Genomic DNA, 18,999 nt, shown 5'->3' on the forward strand with positions numbered 1-18,999 from the left:
ACACAGATGCGTTCCCGGTCTTAATGGGTTAATCAACACTTTTTTTTTGTTTTCATGAAAATAAATTGCACAGTACATATAAGCTGAAGTTAAAAGTTAGACTTTTACAAACTTGTCCTATGTAGGGTGAAGCCAAGCAGTTATGGGTTTTCATCAAGTACTATTTTTTTGGTCATACTTTACACTATGACTACAGCAGTAGATGTTGTAGTTTAGTCTTATTATTGTTGGAAAGAGTTAATAAAAAAGCTTTTATTTATATGCCAAAACCATCACGTTTAGCTTATCTAACATACCGTGTTAACTGTTGTAGCCTTAAAGACAATAACAATGTTAGCTAATAACATAGATCACACAGCGAACATATATGGATAGAACGAAAACTGATCTTTCCATCGCATTAACTGACGTAGCATTGTGCCACCACTGTTTCAATAACAATGTCTTATGTTATACCTTCTTATAGAAGTTTATATTATATGAAAAACAATTTAACCATGACAATGGATCATGTTAACCTATTTCTAATAAAATCACATTTATAAATGCAACATATGGTGGAAGCTTTTATAATACAGTGTCTTAAAGCAGAGGTTCCCCCCCCCAGGGGTCCTTGGGGGGGGGGGGGGGGTCCAGGGTATCCCTAGCAAAATTTGTTTACCACTTTATCCATATTTTATATGTTGGCTATTCAAAAACAAAGTCACAAGCCCACAGTGCAGCACAAAGTGACGCGCTGTGAGCTTGAACATCTGCTATTTTTTTAATCTAGAAAGTATTAAGAATGTTTGCACACAGAAATTCTCTTCTGGGGGTCCCTGGCAAAACATTCTGAGATGGGGGCCCACGGCCAAATACATATACATTTGGGGGTCCTTCACATGAAAATGACTGTCTTAAAAGACCCATCAGTGTGTACAATTATCACGCGGGGGTGACATTCTAGGGTGGGTCAACCTTTCTAAAAAACATTATCCAGCTTTCGTGTTACCTGACATTATAGTGAGTATTTCTATAGCGTTTTTTTTTAAGTGCTGGGTTCTTTTTTGTTTCAAATTTAAAAAAAATGTTCTTCTTGTTTTGGGGTGGGGTTAAAGCTGATTTAGAGTGTTTGTTCAGTAACAGGGATCTCCAGCTCTTTAATAAACAGAAATGTTCAGTTGGGTCGCCAATTTCATCCTATCAGGAGAGAGTACCCATTTATCAGCTTAAATTTGATAGTGGACCAGTTCCAATTGTGTCTGCTCACTTCTTTGTGTCATCACTTCCAATTTCAATTGTTTATCTTGTATCCTGTACGAGTTCTCTCTCCTGATTGGGTGAAATTGGTATCCTGACCTGAAAATACATTTGGTCTACTTGAGAGAGCTGGAGAGCCAGGGAGACTCCTGTTACTGAACAAACACTCTAATGATTAGTATCACAACATACAGTAGAGCTATTTAACTCTTATTTTAACCCAAATGTAACTTACATAATCGTCGCTGTCAGGTCGAAACCTTGTATGTCCAATACTGGTAACTTTTCAAGAAATGAAAAAAGAATATGTTCCAATGGATCCAATGTAGTTATTAAGTCGCAAGCTCTTGTTAATACTTATTATATACAAGCCACGGATATTATATACCAATATTTATAACCAATTTCACTATAACTTCAAACATTTGCAAAAATAGCTCTCTCTACAAGCTCACAACACGTCGCATGGACGCATTTTGAGCTTATAGATGGCTACTTTCGCTCCTTTTTGTGACACCGTCATATATGACAAAGTAGAAGGGCATTAATTTACGAAAACACACAAAAAGTTTAAATATGGAGTTACAAGGTTTCTGCGCGACAGCAACAATATTGTTGACAGTATCAGTATAGATGGCTGTGGGTAAACACACACCAAAAGTCAGATTCAACCGTTGACACGGAAAGCCCAAGAAGACAACATTTGGAACTTTCAAACTGCTCAGTGCATGTTTATTGGACTATCCCTGCAATCCCATTCAACATGAAAAGGTAAACATCACATCCAGAGGGAAAGAGTTTCACAGTCCTTGCCCCAACCCACTGCCCAATGTTAATGTTTTAGCAATAATGAGTAAAACATTGCCATCTAAACCACTTTCAAAATAGGTGTTCCTATTTTGGGCATGCCATTACAGGTGATTTAAAAAAAAAAAAAAATCACATTTTCAAATATATATATAACACATATTCTTTTCAATAGCGAAAATAGCCGATCTACAAGTCACAATGTGTTTATATGCGACACATTGTGAGCTTGTAGATCGTCTATTTCCGCTATATAGGTCGCTATATACTGTAGGGCTTAAGTGCTTTAAAAACAAATCCCCAAAACTGGTCCATCATTACATAACCATTGCACTATATAATTCCTTCCATATTAGATCCAAGGTGTTTGGAGACGATTCGCCACCATGATTTCATTTCGATGGCATTCATTTTCCATTAACTTTTTTGTCCCTTTCTCTGGCACTGGTATTATAGTCCATGCAAATTCACGACTTGAAGGCGTCCTTCTTGGACAGTTCTATATGTTTCCAGCGCCTCAAAGCAACTTTGAACTTGTCTCCATCATTGGTTTCACCTAATACCTTCTTGAGGACGACCCTCATCAGAGTGACAGTGTTGGTGTCATGGTTTTCTGCCAGTACAAGGTCCAAAGTGTCCCCAACTTTCACCTGCATGAAAAACATTAGTTGCCATGAGTAAAGTCAGACTTACTAACTGCGTGCTGGCAACTGCATGGATTACAACAAATAAATCATAGTATTTTGTAGAAAGGAGGTTTACATACAAATGCAGTCATCAAACAAAACTCACCGATTTACTCTTCTTGATGAGTTTTTGTCCATTTAGTCTCAGCTTGTTGCTATAGAAGGCATCTTCAATTTTACTGTATCAGACAAAACAAACTTGGTTAGTCTCTATGGGTCGGTGATTCTCAAAGTGGGGAAACCCCCAGGGGTCCTTGAGGGGGTTTCAGGGGCTCCCCAGCAAAAATGAAGAACAGCTTAAACACCATTAGTTCCACTTTATTTTTCAGCTGCTCGAAAAAAGCCCATCTGCATGGTCACAATGTGTCGTGAGCTTGTAGATCTTCTATTTGTAAGAAAATCGAATCTTGTCTTGTGAGGGGTCCCTGGCGCAAAATCTTTTCAAAAAGGTGAGGGTACATAATACATATCGTCTCCGTCAGGTGGAAACCTCATATGTCCAAAACTGTTTGTATGAGCGTAGGGTGTTAATTTACGAAATAACACAAAAAAGTTAGAATATGGAGATAAGAGGTTTCTGCCCGACAGCAACGATATGAATTTGAGGGTCCAGGACATGAAAATGTTTGAGAACTAGGTACTGTACAATCAAGACAACATACACTGTGAAAACGTGTGTGTGTGTGTGTGTGTGTGTGTGTGTGTGTGCACGTGCCACTGCCATGCACTCACTCACTTGCGTGCCATGTCCAGGCCTGCCTTCATGATGAGGTCGAAGCGGAACGACTGGACGTGTTTCTCCAGGTCCTTGTAGTCTTTCGGTAGACCGGGGTCATCTTCTTCAGCCTCGTCTTCGTAGTCGCTGTCGTCTCCGTCCCGTTCGTCCTCGCTGTCCTCTGCCTCCCGCGTCGCTTTCGCAGAACCTTTCTTCTTGTTGCTTTTGAAGCGCAGCTGCTGGACACACCAGCTCCGCATGCAGTCTCTGCTGCGGACAGCAGGCCTGTGACTACAGGGATGGGATGGGACCATAATGAACATTTCATATGTCACCATCGTTGTGGACAAAATAATTGCGATTGCCATTAAAACCAGGAAAGCATCTGTGTCACTTTAGGTTTTAGCTAGCTATATATATATATATATATATATATATATATATATATATATATATATATATAAAATCGTTAATCGCAATTATTTGTATGACAATTAATCGTCAACTTACATTTTTTAATCGTGACAGCCATACCTGTGAGCGCCCGACGCGAGGAACGGCGACGAGCCCCAGAGCTGCCGTGTGTGTATGGTCCGGGGACACCATGCCGTGTGCCGCAGCCCCCCGTAGCCGGGGGTCAGCAGGTGACGGGGGCTCAGTCTTCCTAACTGCCTCAGTGTCAAAGCCTGGACCACAAAGTTCTGCATGCTGGAGGAGTTCCACCCTGTGACTAGAAACACACATGGACGCATAGTCACATAAATCGTTTTTTTGATTGATTGAATTGAATACTTTATTAGCAAGCTTGTTAAAAGGATCCCTGGCTAATAAGCCAAATAATATGCTTTAATACATTTTATTACACGGCTTGGTTGAATGCTTGATTCTGATTGATCAATCGCTGAATTCAGCGCTGTGTTATTTCTTGATAATGAGCTCAATAACAGACCGCTGTCTAATCAAAGGCTCAGAGCACCTGCTCGTATCAACCTGCGCTGCTTGATTTTATGCTGTATCCCACATGACAGCCATGCTAACAAACACACAATGTCATTTACACCTAAACATTGCTCTCAAGATTGTTTTTGAAAACATTTGAAGCGAAAATGTATTCTATTTGATCAACACTTCCTTGTTTTCCGAGGCGCATTGCCGTAGGCAAGGAAATACTTTGTTTTGTTGTTACTTCTGGGTCAATTTATTAATTAATTTATTAAATAGCCATGTAATAAGCGTGATAATTGACGGGTCGCCAGTCATGATTGAGAAATAAATCCCTTCAGGGTGATTAGGATGAAATAAATCCCTTCAGGGTGATTAGGTATGCCTAATCACCCTGAAGGGATTTATTTCTCAATAATGATCGGCGACCCGTCAATTATCCCTTGCAAAATTGCCCTCTATAACTAAAATTTAAAACACCTTAAATATTTGTACTGTATATAAATAGTTCATCTTTTACTCAAGAGGGACAATGCCTGTCGCAAAATTGATGATGTCATTTGTTCGTGTGTGGTCCAGCCCCATGGAATGTATGGAATGCATGTGCTAATCTTTTTTTTTTTTAATATTTAAAATATTGTTTTGATGCTCATATTAACCGTAGGAAGTAGTTTTTTATTAAGACATGCTAATAACATTCCATAGGGCTCGACCACACAAGAACAAATGACATCAACTTGCGATGTGATGATTTAAGTAAAAGATGACCTATTTATAAAATTAATAAAATATTTAAGGTGTTTTAAATTAAACATTTGAGTTTTGAGGGCAATTGGAATGTATCATTAGCCAGGGATCCGTACAGGTAGTACAGTCAAAGGTTATGCTAGAAGGATAACACAAAAATCCCCATGGGGCTTGTTTCCATTGTGGTCCATTGTACTCAATTCATCAGTAATACATGCAGTATAACACATACAATACATATTGGTAAAAAAAAAGTATATTTAAAGAGAAAGGAGGGGTGGGGGCGGGGCAGAGGATTCCACTGCCAAGGTGTTCAATGAGTTAACCAATGTTCAAAGTTCACATGTTGTATTTGAACCCATTAAGACCGGGAACACATCTGAGTATTTTAGATTTCTTTGGCTATATAAAAATAGCAGATATATAAGTCTGCAGCCAAATACATATCATTTTGGGTAGTCTTTGACATGAAAAAAGTTTGAGGACCACAGAAGCAACATAAAGTTTTTCAAAAAACTGTTAGGATTTAGAAGACATTTGTAGAAGCAACTGTAGCAATTGAGTAGAATGCAGCCTTGTTTGCCTTGTCCTTTTTTTCTCCTTTGTTGTTTGTACCCTTGTATGTATGTTTGCTTCCTTTAAATCTTTTCTCAATAAAAAATAAGTTTAAAAAAAAGAAAATAAAATGTTTGAGAACCACTGACATAAAAATGACAGTCAGAGGCAAGGATGGCAAACACCTTATGGTACCACCTGCTTCAGTCAGGATGTGTGTGTGCGTGTGCGTGTGCGTGTGCGTGTGCGTGTGCGTGAGAGTGAGAGAGTTGGGTGGTAATATACCAATGAAATAACAGCTTAGTTTGAATAAAAACAAAATACTGTGCCCAGAGTACAGTATGCCTTAAAAGACACAGTAACTTAACCTTTATTGTGTTCACTGAAGGTAGTATGGAAGCTAGCTTTCTAAAAAGCTATCTAAAAGCAGTGGTGTAAAGTAACTAAGTACAAGTACTGTACTTAAGTACAATGTTTAGGTATTTATTTTTACTTTAGTGAAGTATTTCCAATTTTCAATACTTTTTACTTCTACTCCACTACATCTCAGAGGCAAATATTATACTTTTACTCCACTACAATTATTGGAAAACTTTAGTCACTAGTTACTTTGTAGATTTTGATTATCATTACAAAACATACATTAACCACTTCAGTGTATATATATACAGTACATTTTGGCCACTTGAAAGTAGTGTGAGCTTGTAGATCTGCTATTTTTTTAAGATTTGTGTACATTTTAAAACTTGTGAAATGGGACATTCTGCATAATGAGTACTTTTACTTTTGGTACTTTATGTACATTTTGATGCCAATGCTTTTGTACTTTTACTCAAGTAAATTTGTAATACCGAACTTGCACTTGTAACAGAATATTTCTACAATAGTGTATTGATACTTTTACTGAAGTAGGAAATTGAGTAATCTTTCCTCCAGTCTAAAAGCCAGCTAAGGTGTCTCTTAACAGATGTTCCATTTCCACGCTTGAGAAATTAAACGTGTGTTATTAAGTTCACAACTCCACACAGATCATACAATTCACACTGTAGTTTTGTGTGTAGAACAACTTTCCTAGAGCTTATTGCTTATAGGCTACTTACCGATGACCATATCATAAACAGTTGTATCTGGAGGTGAAAGGCACGTTGTGAAGCTCCTTTCAGTGCATTTATGATGTTTGAACCCTCTGAATGGTGATGGAATAATAATAATAACCTTGTGCTGCTTCTTGCTGCTGGCTGTGTTTCTCATGGAGGATGTTGATCTCTTCGTCTGGCATTAGTATGCAAGGCCATGTGTGCTGCCACCTGCCGTGCTGGAGTGGGATTACGCCACAATTGCCAAATAATATTGTGAAATTGTGAAAATACCTAATTAAGAATAAAAACGAATAAAGAAAGAAAGTAAAGAAAAAAGGCCATTGCTGCATCAAAATTAACCAACAAACTATGCTATAAATACTGGTCAAACGTTGGCCAAATTGTCAATTAATATAAGAAAGAGGCAAACATTATAGCCGATCTACAAGCTCACAACTATTTTCACAATTTTTATCTGTGGAACCGAGTCAAACAAAAATGTAATGTAATGCCTCAACTCCTACATCCACTCCTACAAGTGCTTGTCAGAGTGGGGGGAGGGGCAGTTCAAATATGATTATGGGGGGGGGGGGGGCTGTCATACAAGAAGAATTATGCAAAACAAAATAAACGCTAAAATGAATTTGCTAGGAAAAAGTGATTACCCCTGTTTTAATCTCTGTCACAGAAAATACAGAGCCAAATATAGGCCTATATTATCTTCTTGCCATTTCATAGAACTGTGTCTTTTCTTCCCTTTCTTTTAGTTCTTTTCAGTTTCAGTTTTCAGCAGCTTTAATTAAGACGTTTTCACCATATGGTAAATGTTGCATTCTTTCCATTAGTCTGGTCACCCTTCTAGAACAATGCTCTTGCAGTAATTCACTCATATGTTGCTCTTGCTCATTTTTGAAAGCAAAACAAGACAAAGAGTAGCAGCCCGCCAGCCCCTAGAGTCCATGTTGCACCGACCTTACACCACACTGGAATTTGGCCAAAGGGATGCCTATTTGATTATGAGATATCTTGAGAAAATGTCATGTTTTGGCCTGAGGATCACTGAACGATAGGTCAGAGGGTCAGTCAAATAGTTAGGGTTCTTCTTCCAGGGAGCATTTAGCATGCATGGTAATCTGCCATATCGGTTTGGGTTTTTGATAACTTTAAATTTGGTGATGCTACAGGTAAGCCAAAATCACCCAAATCTGCATCTGCAATGTGCATTACATTACATTACATTACATTACATTACATTACATTCACCCATTTACACACCGACGTCAGAGGCAACCATGCAAGGCAAGGCACCATCCTGGCTCATCAAGCAAAACATGAACCCCTAACTCAGTTCAGTGTCTTGCTCAAGGACACTTCGACACAAACCCAGGAGAAGCTAGGGATCAAACCGGGAATCTTCCCATTCTGAGGCAGCCACTCTACCTGAGCCAGTTCTGCCCCAGTTGAACAGACAGACTCAGCCATCTATAGAGACCTGTCTCTAGCAGGGCTAAAAATGAAATCAAATAATGTAATATCATCAGACATCTTTGTTCTCCATTTATTTTTAAACAATGTCAGTGTATTTTTGTCATGGTAGATTTTGAAGCATATCTCATCTGTCATCCAAGTGAGTCTTGCATCCAGATAATGGAGGAAGTCCTTGTTTCATTCTCATTGACCTGTTAGAGTTAGTAGTATTTTTGGAATAAATAAGAACATAGTTTATTCATAATATTGTTTTAATAAGAAATGCAAAAGTTTGTATCAATCATGAGCTGTATGAAGACTGGAAAAAAAAATAAGAATAACAGTATAATCAGTACATTGTATGCAGGAAAACGTTGTGCTTAACATGCATGTTCTCCTTCATCAGCACCCTAGCCTGATTATCAGCCAGAGAGTGGGCGGGGTCTATGGTCTGGAACCAGGCTATCAGCACCCTGCTTGATACACACATTCACACTTTGGGAGCTGCTCAGAACAACCACACACCTCTGCTGATAGCCGCTTAACTTTTTTCTTTTTAGTCTAAACTGTTTATATGTTATAATTAAAAACTCAAGAGATTTTTAATATATTCAAATCATTTATAAAAAAAAACGCATTAGATCATAACAATAACATGACCACATTAGCAATTGCAGGGTATGTTTTAAAGGACCATAAGGACCATACCAGTGTCACGACAATTGACATTTTCTATTGACAAATTGGCCACAAATAAAACACATCCATCATCTATTCTATTTCTATTTTAGATGTTCTAGTTGTGCGTTTATAATTTCTTCATATTCAATCAAATGTTACTGAACTTGAGTCAGGATTGGCTAAACCACATGGTGCTGTTCAAGATAACATTTTAATTTAAAATGCAACAAATATATTTTAATATAATCTCCCCCCCAGGCGCCAGTTCAGCTTGTAGTACAGCAATACAGTCATTTTTGTAAAAATAATCGGATTACTTATGCCTAGCAAAGTTCTCACACTGGTTTTCCACACCTTTTCAAAATGGTCCTTTAAGTCGACATGTGCTGTACGGTATGTCTCAGACATTATGCCATTATGCCATGTCCAAAGCACAGTGTACTGAAATATACTGAAATACATAATTTATAAATTAACTTACATTAACATTCAGCATGAGTACAATTCATAATGTCTAGTGTCACTTAAGTGTGCATAATACTGGTATCACTAGTGTCGAAAGTTTTGTCAGAACAAGATTTAATATGTGTATATTCCCTTTAAATATTACAAAAGTCTGTCCTATGAGTTTGTAATGATGTCAAAGTGTAAACCTAATGAGTTTAGCCTCCTTAGAAACGGTCAATTCATAAAAGCACGACACAATATCAAATGTCAACATCCAAAATCATCTTTTTTTTATGTTTTGGAATGTTGCTGTCTTCTGTTACATTGTGCAACAATTTGGAAGCCGGATATAGCCGAGCGTTGTAGATCTGCTATTTTCTTCTTCTTTTTTTTCAGTGCGCAAATCATCAATACTGTATCTTACACATTCACATCATGAGAACCAATAATATCACATAGACACATTTCTACAATAATACAAGGATATTACTTTGGTGAGTAAAAACTAATTGAGTGTATAATATACACTAAATGTGTATATTCTACGGTACCACATCATAAATGCTGGTGGTTTACATTCAGATATGTCTTCATGGTATTAGACATTCAATGATAGCAGGAAGAAATCATTTGTGTGCACAGGTTTGAAGTCAAAATCCATACAGCTTGGTTGTTTGACAGACTGAATATTTGGTTGTACCTCAACATGTTTGTGAATTACATATCCTATCTTTTGGTTCAGGTACACCAAATGAAACGTGTCTTAAAACAAGTGCAATGTTTAAGACAGACATAGTCTATTATTATCTCCACTTTATCTTGTGCATTCAGCCATTGTCATAGTTATTGCTGAATAGACATTCGTGAGCCACATAATTCCCAACTACAGTACAGTATTAAATACATTTGTGGAAACTCCTACAGCAAATAGGTTTCGTCACTGTTGGGTGGAAACCTGTGTCCAAAACTGTAATTTTTCAGGAAATGGAAAAAAAATAACCTGTGTTCCAATGGATCCAATGTATTATTATGTAGTCACAAGCTCTTGTTAATACTTTTCATTGGGTCAATATTTATAAAACCCACAGACACATTTAGCCACTTTAACTCACACTTAAAAAAATTGTCAGAAATTGCGAAAATAGCAGAGCTACAAGCTCGCAGCGCGTTGCAACGCATCACATAGCAACGCAGTGAGCTTGTAGATCGACTATTTTCGCTACTTTTGTGTGACACTCGTATGACGAAGTAGGGCATACATTTATGCAGAATATTTTTTTTAAAAGTTGAAATATGGAGATGGGCTCTAATTAACCTTAAGCTTGTTTTAAACTCCAACAAAACAAAATGCATGGTATTTACTACAGTAGGTCTCCAAATATAAATCCCTTTACTGGTATTTACACTCTTAAAGGCGAACAAATTGAGCTGGTCACATCTTATAAATACCTCGGCATTTGGCTAGATGCCAAACTCTCATTTAAGGTTCATGTGGAGAACCTAATCAAAAAATTAAGAGGTCAAATTGGCTTCCTTTACAGAAACAGGTCCTGTTTTTCTTTTACCAACAGAAAGACTATTGTTCAATCTGTAATAATGTCTGTATTTGATTATGGGGATACACTGTATATGCATGCTTCACTCTCCACACTGAAGCCTCTGGATGCAGTCTACCACAGTGCTTTGCGTTTTATTACTGGTGATGATTATCTCACACATCACTGTATTTTATATGATAAAGTGGGTTGGCCATCTCTCGCAGTTCGTAGAGAGCAACATTGTATGTTATTTATTTATAAGGCCTTGTGTGGTAAACTTCCTTTATACCTAACCTCGCTTTTGGAACCAAAGGTTACTGGTCACTCAACACGTTCACAAACACACATTAGATATACCAGTTCACGTAAGAGCAGTGAACATGGAAAAACTGCATTCATGTATTATGCTCCACACAAATGGAACAAACTTCAGGACTCTCTGAAACTGGTGCGATTGGTCTCAATAGAGACATTCAGGGTGCTATTTGAGGACACACTACATAGTGACTGTACCTGTTTCATGTAACACTGTTTATTTGCATCAGATTTTTAAATCTCTGTGTTGTTATCCATGTCCTCACTGTATTGTCTGATTCACCACCTTTTGCGATTATTTTAATGTTGTTTTATGCTTCTGCTTTTCTTTTTTGCTTTATTGTCAAAGTTGTGACATTGTATCAGGGCATCGTTGAAAAGAGAGCTCTCAATGGGTTTCCCTGAATAAATAAAGGAAAAAGAAAAAAAGAAAAGAAATATAGCTGATGTATAAGCTCACAACGAATCACATCTTCGTCATGGGACACGTCGTACAAAAGATTCTAAATTAGGCATGAGTGAGTCCACACTTTAACGCGACATGCCTGTTCAGATTTGTGATCGGATTTAATGTTCCCGTGTAATACATAAATGGTTAACGGCCTATGTTTCCTTTCTTATTTTGATTATTTATTTAGAGACTGAAGAATTCTTACTTGATTGTACACTTTTTTAGTATATCTGATATTTGATGTTTTTACTCCTATCCTTATTTCATTTAAAATCTAACCGCAATTCCGGAGTAGCTTGCACTTAAAAAACAATTTCACCCACACACTTTTACACTTACAAACTTGTGTTGTGACAGTTGTAAAGTGAAATTAAAGGTGAGGCATTTGTAATGGTGGAATACCAGATGTGTGGTATGGTGGAAGTACATACCCACAACCTAGATTATTGCTTTGGTGACTTTTGATGATCTTAGTAGAAAGATTCACTATGCAGCATCACACTAATAGCACTAAAAGTGGTTCTTTGGCTCATAATCATATAGGGGAACCTCTTTTGGTGCTATATTAGCACCTATCTAAAAGGCGCTATTGTATATAGCACCTTTGTTAAATGGTGCTATATAGCCATTACTTACTTACTTACTTTAGGAGCCATTAGATTGCCTAAAGTAAGCTGAAGAACCTGTAAAGAACCTCTGAAGAACCATACAGAGGCTTAACAGGTTCTTTTTACAGCAGCAGTGCTATATAACACCACAACCACCTCAAAGAACCGCTGAAGAGCCACCATTGGCTTTGTTGGAAACATGTATAGTTAGTCGTATGAAAATCAATGAAATCCACACACCAGTATAATATATACTCCTGTTTTGCAGAATTGATTGGTGGTAGCGTTTCATTTTGGCTCGAAGCGCTACCGCCAATACATTCTGCAAACGGGAGTATACTCTGGTGTGCGGATTTCATTCATCTTCATTACATTTTGATCCAGCACCCAGCCTAGCAGATCTGGGTCGTGCGTGTCTTCTGCCCCTTTTTCTCCTCCCAGTTAGCCGTGTGACACTTGAAGCCGCGTTTTCGCGTCATGCATCTGGTTTACAATATCTGTGCTACAGGAATGCCGCTGCTGTGTTTTTTTTACAAGCTATAAATGCATAGTTTAGAGCAATGGTTCTCAAAGTGGGGTCCAGGGACTCTCAGGATTCCTCGAGGGGGCGTTAAGTTTGAGAACCAAAGGTTTTTAGAGGGAGGTCTCCACACAGGAGCCGTTCCTGTGGAAAGACCTGTGGTTGTGGCAGCCCTCGCTGCAGTGGACTATCAGCACGGGGAAGCACAGGGCGTCCTGGTAGTCCGGCGGGTCCTCGTGTTCCGACGTTGACAGGCGCTCGGACAGGCAGCGGGTGTTCTCGCCGGGGCTCTCCTCCTGCTCGCCCGGGCTGCCGCTCTGCCACAGGCAGCTCCGCTGGGAGCCGTAGCGCCGGGCCAGGGAGAAGCGGCTGCCGCTGAAGGGTATGCGGGAGCTGGCCCCCGCCGCCGCGCAGATGCTGAGGGCGCTCCTGGAGAAGACCGACGAGCAGCTGATGGCGCGGCTGCAGTGCTCGCAGTTCTGGCGGAAGCCGGTGAAGTTGGCCGGGCACTGCGCCGCCAGGTCCATGAGCCCGGCCTCCGAGTAGCTGGGCACCAGCTGCTGGTTGGAGCGGATGTGCCACTCCAGCTCCGTGCTATCGATGGTGTTGACGCGGGGGATGCGGCGGCAGTACGGCCGCTCGTCGCCGCAAGGCGTCGCGGGAATGTAGTCGTGCCCGAAGAGCTTCTCGACCCGGTAGTGGACGTAGGCGGTGCGGTACTCTGTGAAAACCCGAAGTGGCCAGGAGAAAGTGAGGAAAGACGTGAACCAAAAGACGTAGTGGTTCAGGTACCACGGGTGGCGGTCGGGGTCGGTCAGCACCACAACGTACTCCTTTAGGTCTATGTTTTTCAGGTGCATGCCCTCCCGAGCCTCCATGTAATCGTCCAGGCCCTCGTTGTCGGTGAAGAACCTCGCCCGCTGCGTGAGGTAGGAATTCTCCGACTCCACGTTGGCAAAGCTAAAGCACTTGGTGAACCGCAGCTTCGTCAGCGCCGACTTCTCCAGCCCGAGCATCTGCTTCGAAACGTCCTTCACGCCGCAGTGGCCGTGATCGAATTCCGCCTCTGCCACGTGGGTGTTGACGCGCTCGTGGTAAACCTGGGTGCTGGTGTACGCGTCCCCGTTGCGGTAGCGCGTGACCTGCCGCGTCCGACGGACGTAGTGGTAGCTGATGGCCTTCCACCAGATGCAGGGCTTGGCTTGCTGCATCCTCTGGATGTGCTCGTAGATGCCCTCCACGTCCACCTTGTGCTGTAGATCGTTCTTGACGTGACAGTGCCAGCACTCCACCAGGTAGACCACATAGAGCATGCCCAGTAGCGCCAGGGGGATGTATATGTAGCCGTCGGCGCAGGGGCTGCTATCGAGGTACGTCAGAGACTTGGCTTTGAAGGCACTGTCAAAGGTGATGCGGGTCACCTTGGTGACGTGACACCAGACCATGGCTCCCACGCAGGCGTACATGAGGATGGAGAGGAGCAGGCATTTCCAGAAGCTCTCTCGGCACAGGGACTTGCTCAGGGATTGCTTCAGAGGCCTTTGCTGTTGATTCAAAGCACACACACACACACACACACACACACACACACACACACACACACACACACACACACACACACACACACACACACACACACACACACACACACACACACAGAGCACAATAAGTCCACGTCTCATATCGTTGCCGTCAGGCAGAAACCTTGTATCTCCATATTTCAACTTTTTATGTTTTCTTTGTTTTGTTTTTAAGTTAATGCCCTACTTCGTAATACTACAGTGTCACACAAAAAAAGTGAAAAGGGTTAAGTGTGTGTGGGTTTTATACTGTATTGAACCAATTAAAAGTATTAACTTTATGTTGGCTTCTTTCCTAATGGAAACAAGCCATAGTGCTTTCTTGGGTTTATCACTTTATCATCCTTTTGTATGGAACTGTACCTCTGTGCTTTTTTTGCAAACTTTTAATAAAGTATTCAATCAATCAATCAAATAACAAGAGCTTGTGAGTAAATATTATCTAACAGGTTCTTTTTTACATTTTCTGAAAAGTAATAGTTTTGGACATGGGTCCACCCAATAACGACATAAAAAAACATTAAACATTAAAAAAAAAATCTAAATAGGGAATGATTGGATATTGGATATGATGATTGGAGTGAAAAGCAAATGCTTTTCTCCAGCTCTGTGATGATCTCATGCTATTATTTAGGCATGCAGTATTCTCCTGTTTACTTCTTTGAGAGGCTTAACTTGAACCAGTTCAAAGGGTATTCAGCCCTGAAGACAGGTAAAGATGCCATCATTTATCAATGTAGGATGGCTTCATGAGCTACAGCAATTATAGCAATTTGACGTTTTACTAGAGAACACAAAAACGTTTCCCTCAAAGAAATAGGTAGATAGATTTTTTCAAGATCAAAACATAACCAAATAAGCCCCTTGCAATGAGGCAACCTGGCTTTACACACCATGTGCATCGGTACACTGAATAGCTCAGCATGCATGAAGTATAATTAATTGAAACATCCTTCCATCTTTAACCCATTAAAACATTTTTGATTTTAACCATTATGTTATAGGCCCTACTTTGGCTATTCAAAAATGATGCACCACGTAGGCTATATGAACTTGTAGATCTGCTATTTTTGAAAAAACGTTAAAATGTGTGCAAATCTTTGAATATATATTTTTAGAGTGAACATTGTTTACGCAAATCTTTGCTTCTGGGGGTCCCTGGACCAAAATATTTTGAGATGGGGGTCGGCGGCCAAATACACACATGGGGTCCTTGACATGAAAATGTTTTGAGCACCACAAAAACGGTTTAAGCAGGCCTACTTAAAGATGCCTATAATAGAATATTAGCCTACCTCTTCTCTGGAGTCCTCCTCTAACACGGTGGCTGTGCTGCTGCTTTCATTCTCTGTCGCAGCAGTGGATGCTGGTGGAGACATTGTTGTATGGATGGACTTGGAGCCTCTTGATGAGGACAGGGCGGCGATGGAAGATGTCAATCCTTTTTCTCTCAAGCAAGATTACACATCTGTCTGACTTCCATAATTGGCAAGATTCGTAGATCATGTATACGTATACATTCACGCCGCGATCTGTTAGAATCGCGAGGTTAATCGAATCCCGAAAATCGGGAGCCAGCTGTCTACGACAGTCCGCCACGTTTAGTTGTCACTGCCGCAGTAACATGATTGATCATTGATTATTATAATATAATATATCAGACTAGGGTCGCCTCTTGGAAATCCATGCCCGATCCATCCCTGACGCTGCTCAATGCATGTGTCCTCCTCCCAGCGGTGGAAAGTAACTTGTACATTTACTCAAGTACTGTACAATTTTGAGGTATTTTTTTTACTTTACTGGAGTACTTCCAATTTTCAATAATTTTACTTCTACTCCACTACATCTCAAACGCAAATATTGTACTTTTTATTCCACTACAATTATTTGAAAACTTTAGTTATTAGTTACTTTGTTTATTATTACAAAACCACTTTAGACCTATATACTTTGTCAATTTGAACATAGCCGATCGTTGTTGTGAGCTTGTAGATCTGCTAGTTTCAAAGGATTTTTATACATTTGAAAACTTGTGTATAATGGGACCTTCTGCATAATGAGTACTTTTACTTTTGGTACTTTAAGTACATTTTGATGCCAATACTTTTGTACTTTTACTCAAGTAAATGTTGAATACCGAACTTGTACTTGTAACAGCTTATTTCTACAATAGGGTAGACCTATTGATACTTTACTTAAGTAAAAAATCTAGTACTTCTTCCATCACTCCTCCTCCTCACTACAGGCGTCGTCATACGCAGTGCCTGCCTGGTAGAATATACAGCAGTGGTTCAAGGACCCCCATAACTCTTAGGCCTACAGACCTGATTTGGACCCCCTCAACAAGGAACCGTGAGGGTCCCTGAACCCCACTCTGAGAACCACTGACAGTAGGCTAGTACTATGAAAAGAACCTTATGGATCTGTCCATGGTGCTGAAACAGGGACACCTGGCCGTTTTGAGATTGCGGTAGTCTACCTATAGTAGTATGCAGTGGTGGAAAGTTACTAAGCACATTTACTCAAGTACTGTACTTAAGTCCAATTTTGAGGTATTTTTTACTTTACTGGAGTATTTCCAATTTTCAGTACTTTTCTTCAACTCCACTACATCTCAGAGGCAAATATTGTACTTTTACTTCACTACAATTATTTGAAAACTTTAGTTACTAGTTACTTTGTAGATTTAGATTATTATTACAAAACCACTTCAGCCCTATACATTTCCTATATACAGTGTGTATAATGCCTATAGCCTACGCCAGTGGTTCTCAAACTTTTTCCATGTCAAGGACCCCCAGAATTATATGTATTTGGATGCGGACCCCCATCTCAAAAATATTGTGTACCAGGGACCTCCAGAAGCAAAGAATGTATGTAAGTAAGAAATGTTCCCTTTAAAAAAAAATACACAAATTGCACAAATGTTCACTATTTAAAAAAAAATAGCAGATCTACAAGCTTGAATAGCCAAAGTGTTATGGTTAAAGTGGTTCAAATGATTGTGACGCTTTATTAACTAATTTTGCTGGGGACCCCCTGGTATAGCCTGGAAACCAGACGAATCTGCCACAGCAGAAAACAAAACGTTGTGATCTTAGTCTGGCCATGCCAGGCTACTCCTGGTACTCATTTAGAAAAGTATTAAATTACAAATTCCACATAAAATGTAGCTAAATAGCCTACCAATCTCTTATGAATGACAATCCATCTCAGAGACGACATGTCGAAATATAACTTAAATGAGATACCCAAACCAGAAACCACTTCAGTTTAGGATAAAAAAGATACATAAGGCAACCTGCGTTTTGGCTATTATTATGGAACTAATGAAGACAGCATTTACAAACTCCAGAACTTTAATCATGGCTTAGCATTTTCATGCACCATATAACATATGTATATGTATATGAACATAAATTAATAGCCGTAGGCTACAAACATACAACCACATAAAACAGTGTAAGATAAACTAGGATATTTCATAACAAATTCTTAAAAACATTGTATATAAGTATATAGCTACAAGTCACAGACCCCTCAAATGGACACACATTTGGCCAAGGACCCCCATTGGATATGATTTTGTCCTAAGGACCATATTTGTATTATTAAGCATGGTAATATCTATACATGTTGCATCGGGTAATAGTGGTTTAAGTTAAACGTATACTATATTTAGCTGAAACACGCCTCAAACCAGTTCAAGGACCCTCGGGGGTCCTTGAACCCCAGTTTGAAAACCACACCCCTACAATGCTATGGAAAACTATAAGTATATTGGACCACATTCACACATTTATAGTAGTATAACATATAGTGAACAAAGTGTACAAAACCACAGCTTCAGACATTTCTGATATGTGCCATGCAAGAGATGCATCCAGAAAGGATCATAATTACATGATATCAAGTAACAATTGCCTAGCCTAATCTACTTACAAAATCCTAGAAAACATATACAAAGCACCAAATCTAACTATTGCCCCCCCAAGGTATAACTCTTACACAGTCGTGTAAGAGTACAAGTACAAATTTCATTTTATTTTTTAATATCAATGCATTGCTGCATTGAAATTTAGCCCCCCCCCCCCCAAAAAAAAAGAAGAAAATTAGTTTTCCAAGAAAAATGTTTTCCAGAAACATTAAAAGATATAAATAATTGTGAAAATAACAGATCTACAAGCTCACAACGCGTTGTGACATGTCTTGTAGATCTACTATTTTCCCTACATTTGAAACAGGGCTCAAGTGTTTAATTCATTATGTACTTTTTCTCTTCCTAGAAATGTACTGGAATCAAAACTATAATATTTGTCTCTTGAAATGTAGTATGTACGTACAGATACGAAGAAAAAAAATCACTCAAATATGTAGTTACTGTCCACCACTGGTGAAATGGGTCAAATTCTGTTTTTGGAATGTCTGTCTCGTCAGTTTGAATGATGTCCATGATGATTTGTCAAGATGGAATACAGTTTTCTTGTGTTCTGCTTTTATCTCTCAAATGTTACTTTAAGTAGGCCGCCTTAGAATGAATACATTTTTGGGCAATACAGATATAGGCCTATATGATTTAACTTTAAAGTTCAGCGGTTGGGCCGGTGGCCTAAAGGTCAGGG

General features: G+C 39.4%; 2 protein-coding genes across 2 annotated transcripts; both read right to left on the minus strand.

Annotated features, from left to right (window-relative positions):
* Positions 1–1,553: 1,553 nt before the first annotated feature.
* mtres1 (mitochondrial transcription rescue factor 1) lies at positions 1,554–6,933 on the minus strand. Its single transcript, XM_080414112.1, has 5 exons — positions 6,792–6,933; positions 3,982–4,177; positions 3,469–3,738; positions 2,839–2,911; positions 1,554–2,696 (listed from the first exon to the last, which is right to left on the minus strand). The coding sequence occupies exons 1-5, from the start codon at positions 6,799–6,801 to the stop codon at positions 2,514–2,516; spliced, it is 732 nt and encodes a 243-aa protein (XP_080270238.1). The 5' UTR covers positions 6,802–6,933; the 3' UTR covers positions 1,554–2,513.
* A 5,977-nt stretch (positions 6,934–12,910) lies between these two features.
* Positions 12,911–15,756, minus strand: LOC308075110 (transmembrane protein 151B-like; the record flags this gene model as incomplete). Its single annotated transcript, XM_080414741.1, has 2 exons — positions 12,911–14,341; positions 15,673–15,756. The coding sequence occupies 2 exons, from the start codon at positions 15,754–15,756 to the stop codon at positions 12,911–12,913; spliced, it is 1,515 nt and encodes a 504-aa protein (XP_080270867.1).
* Between the last annotated feature and the right edge of the window lie 3,243 nt (positions 15,757–18,999).

Source organism: Gymnoscopelus braueri, assembly GCF_963280865.1.
Source record: "Gymnoscopelus braueri genome assembly, chromosome: 19".
NCBI lineage: Eukaryota > Metazoa > Chordata > Actinopteri > Myctophiformes > Myctophidae > Gymnoscopelus > Gymnoscopelus braueri.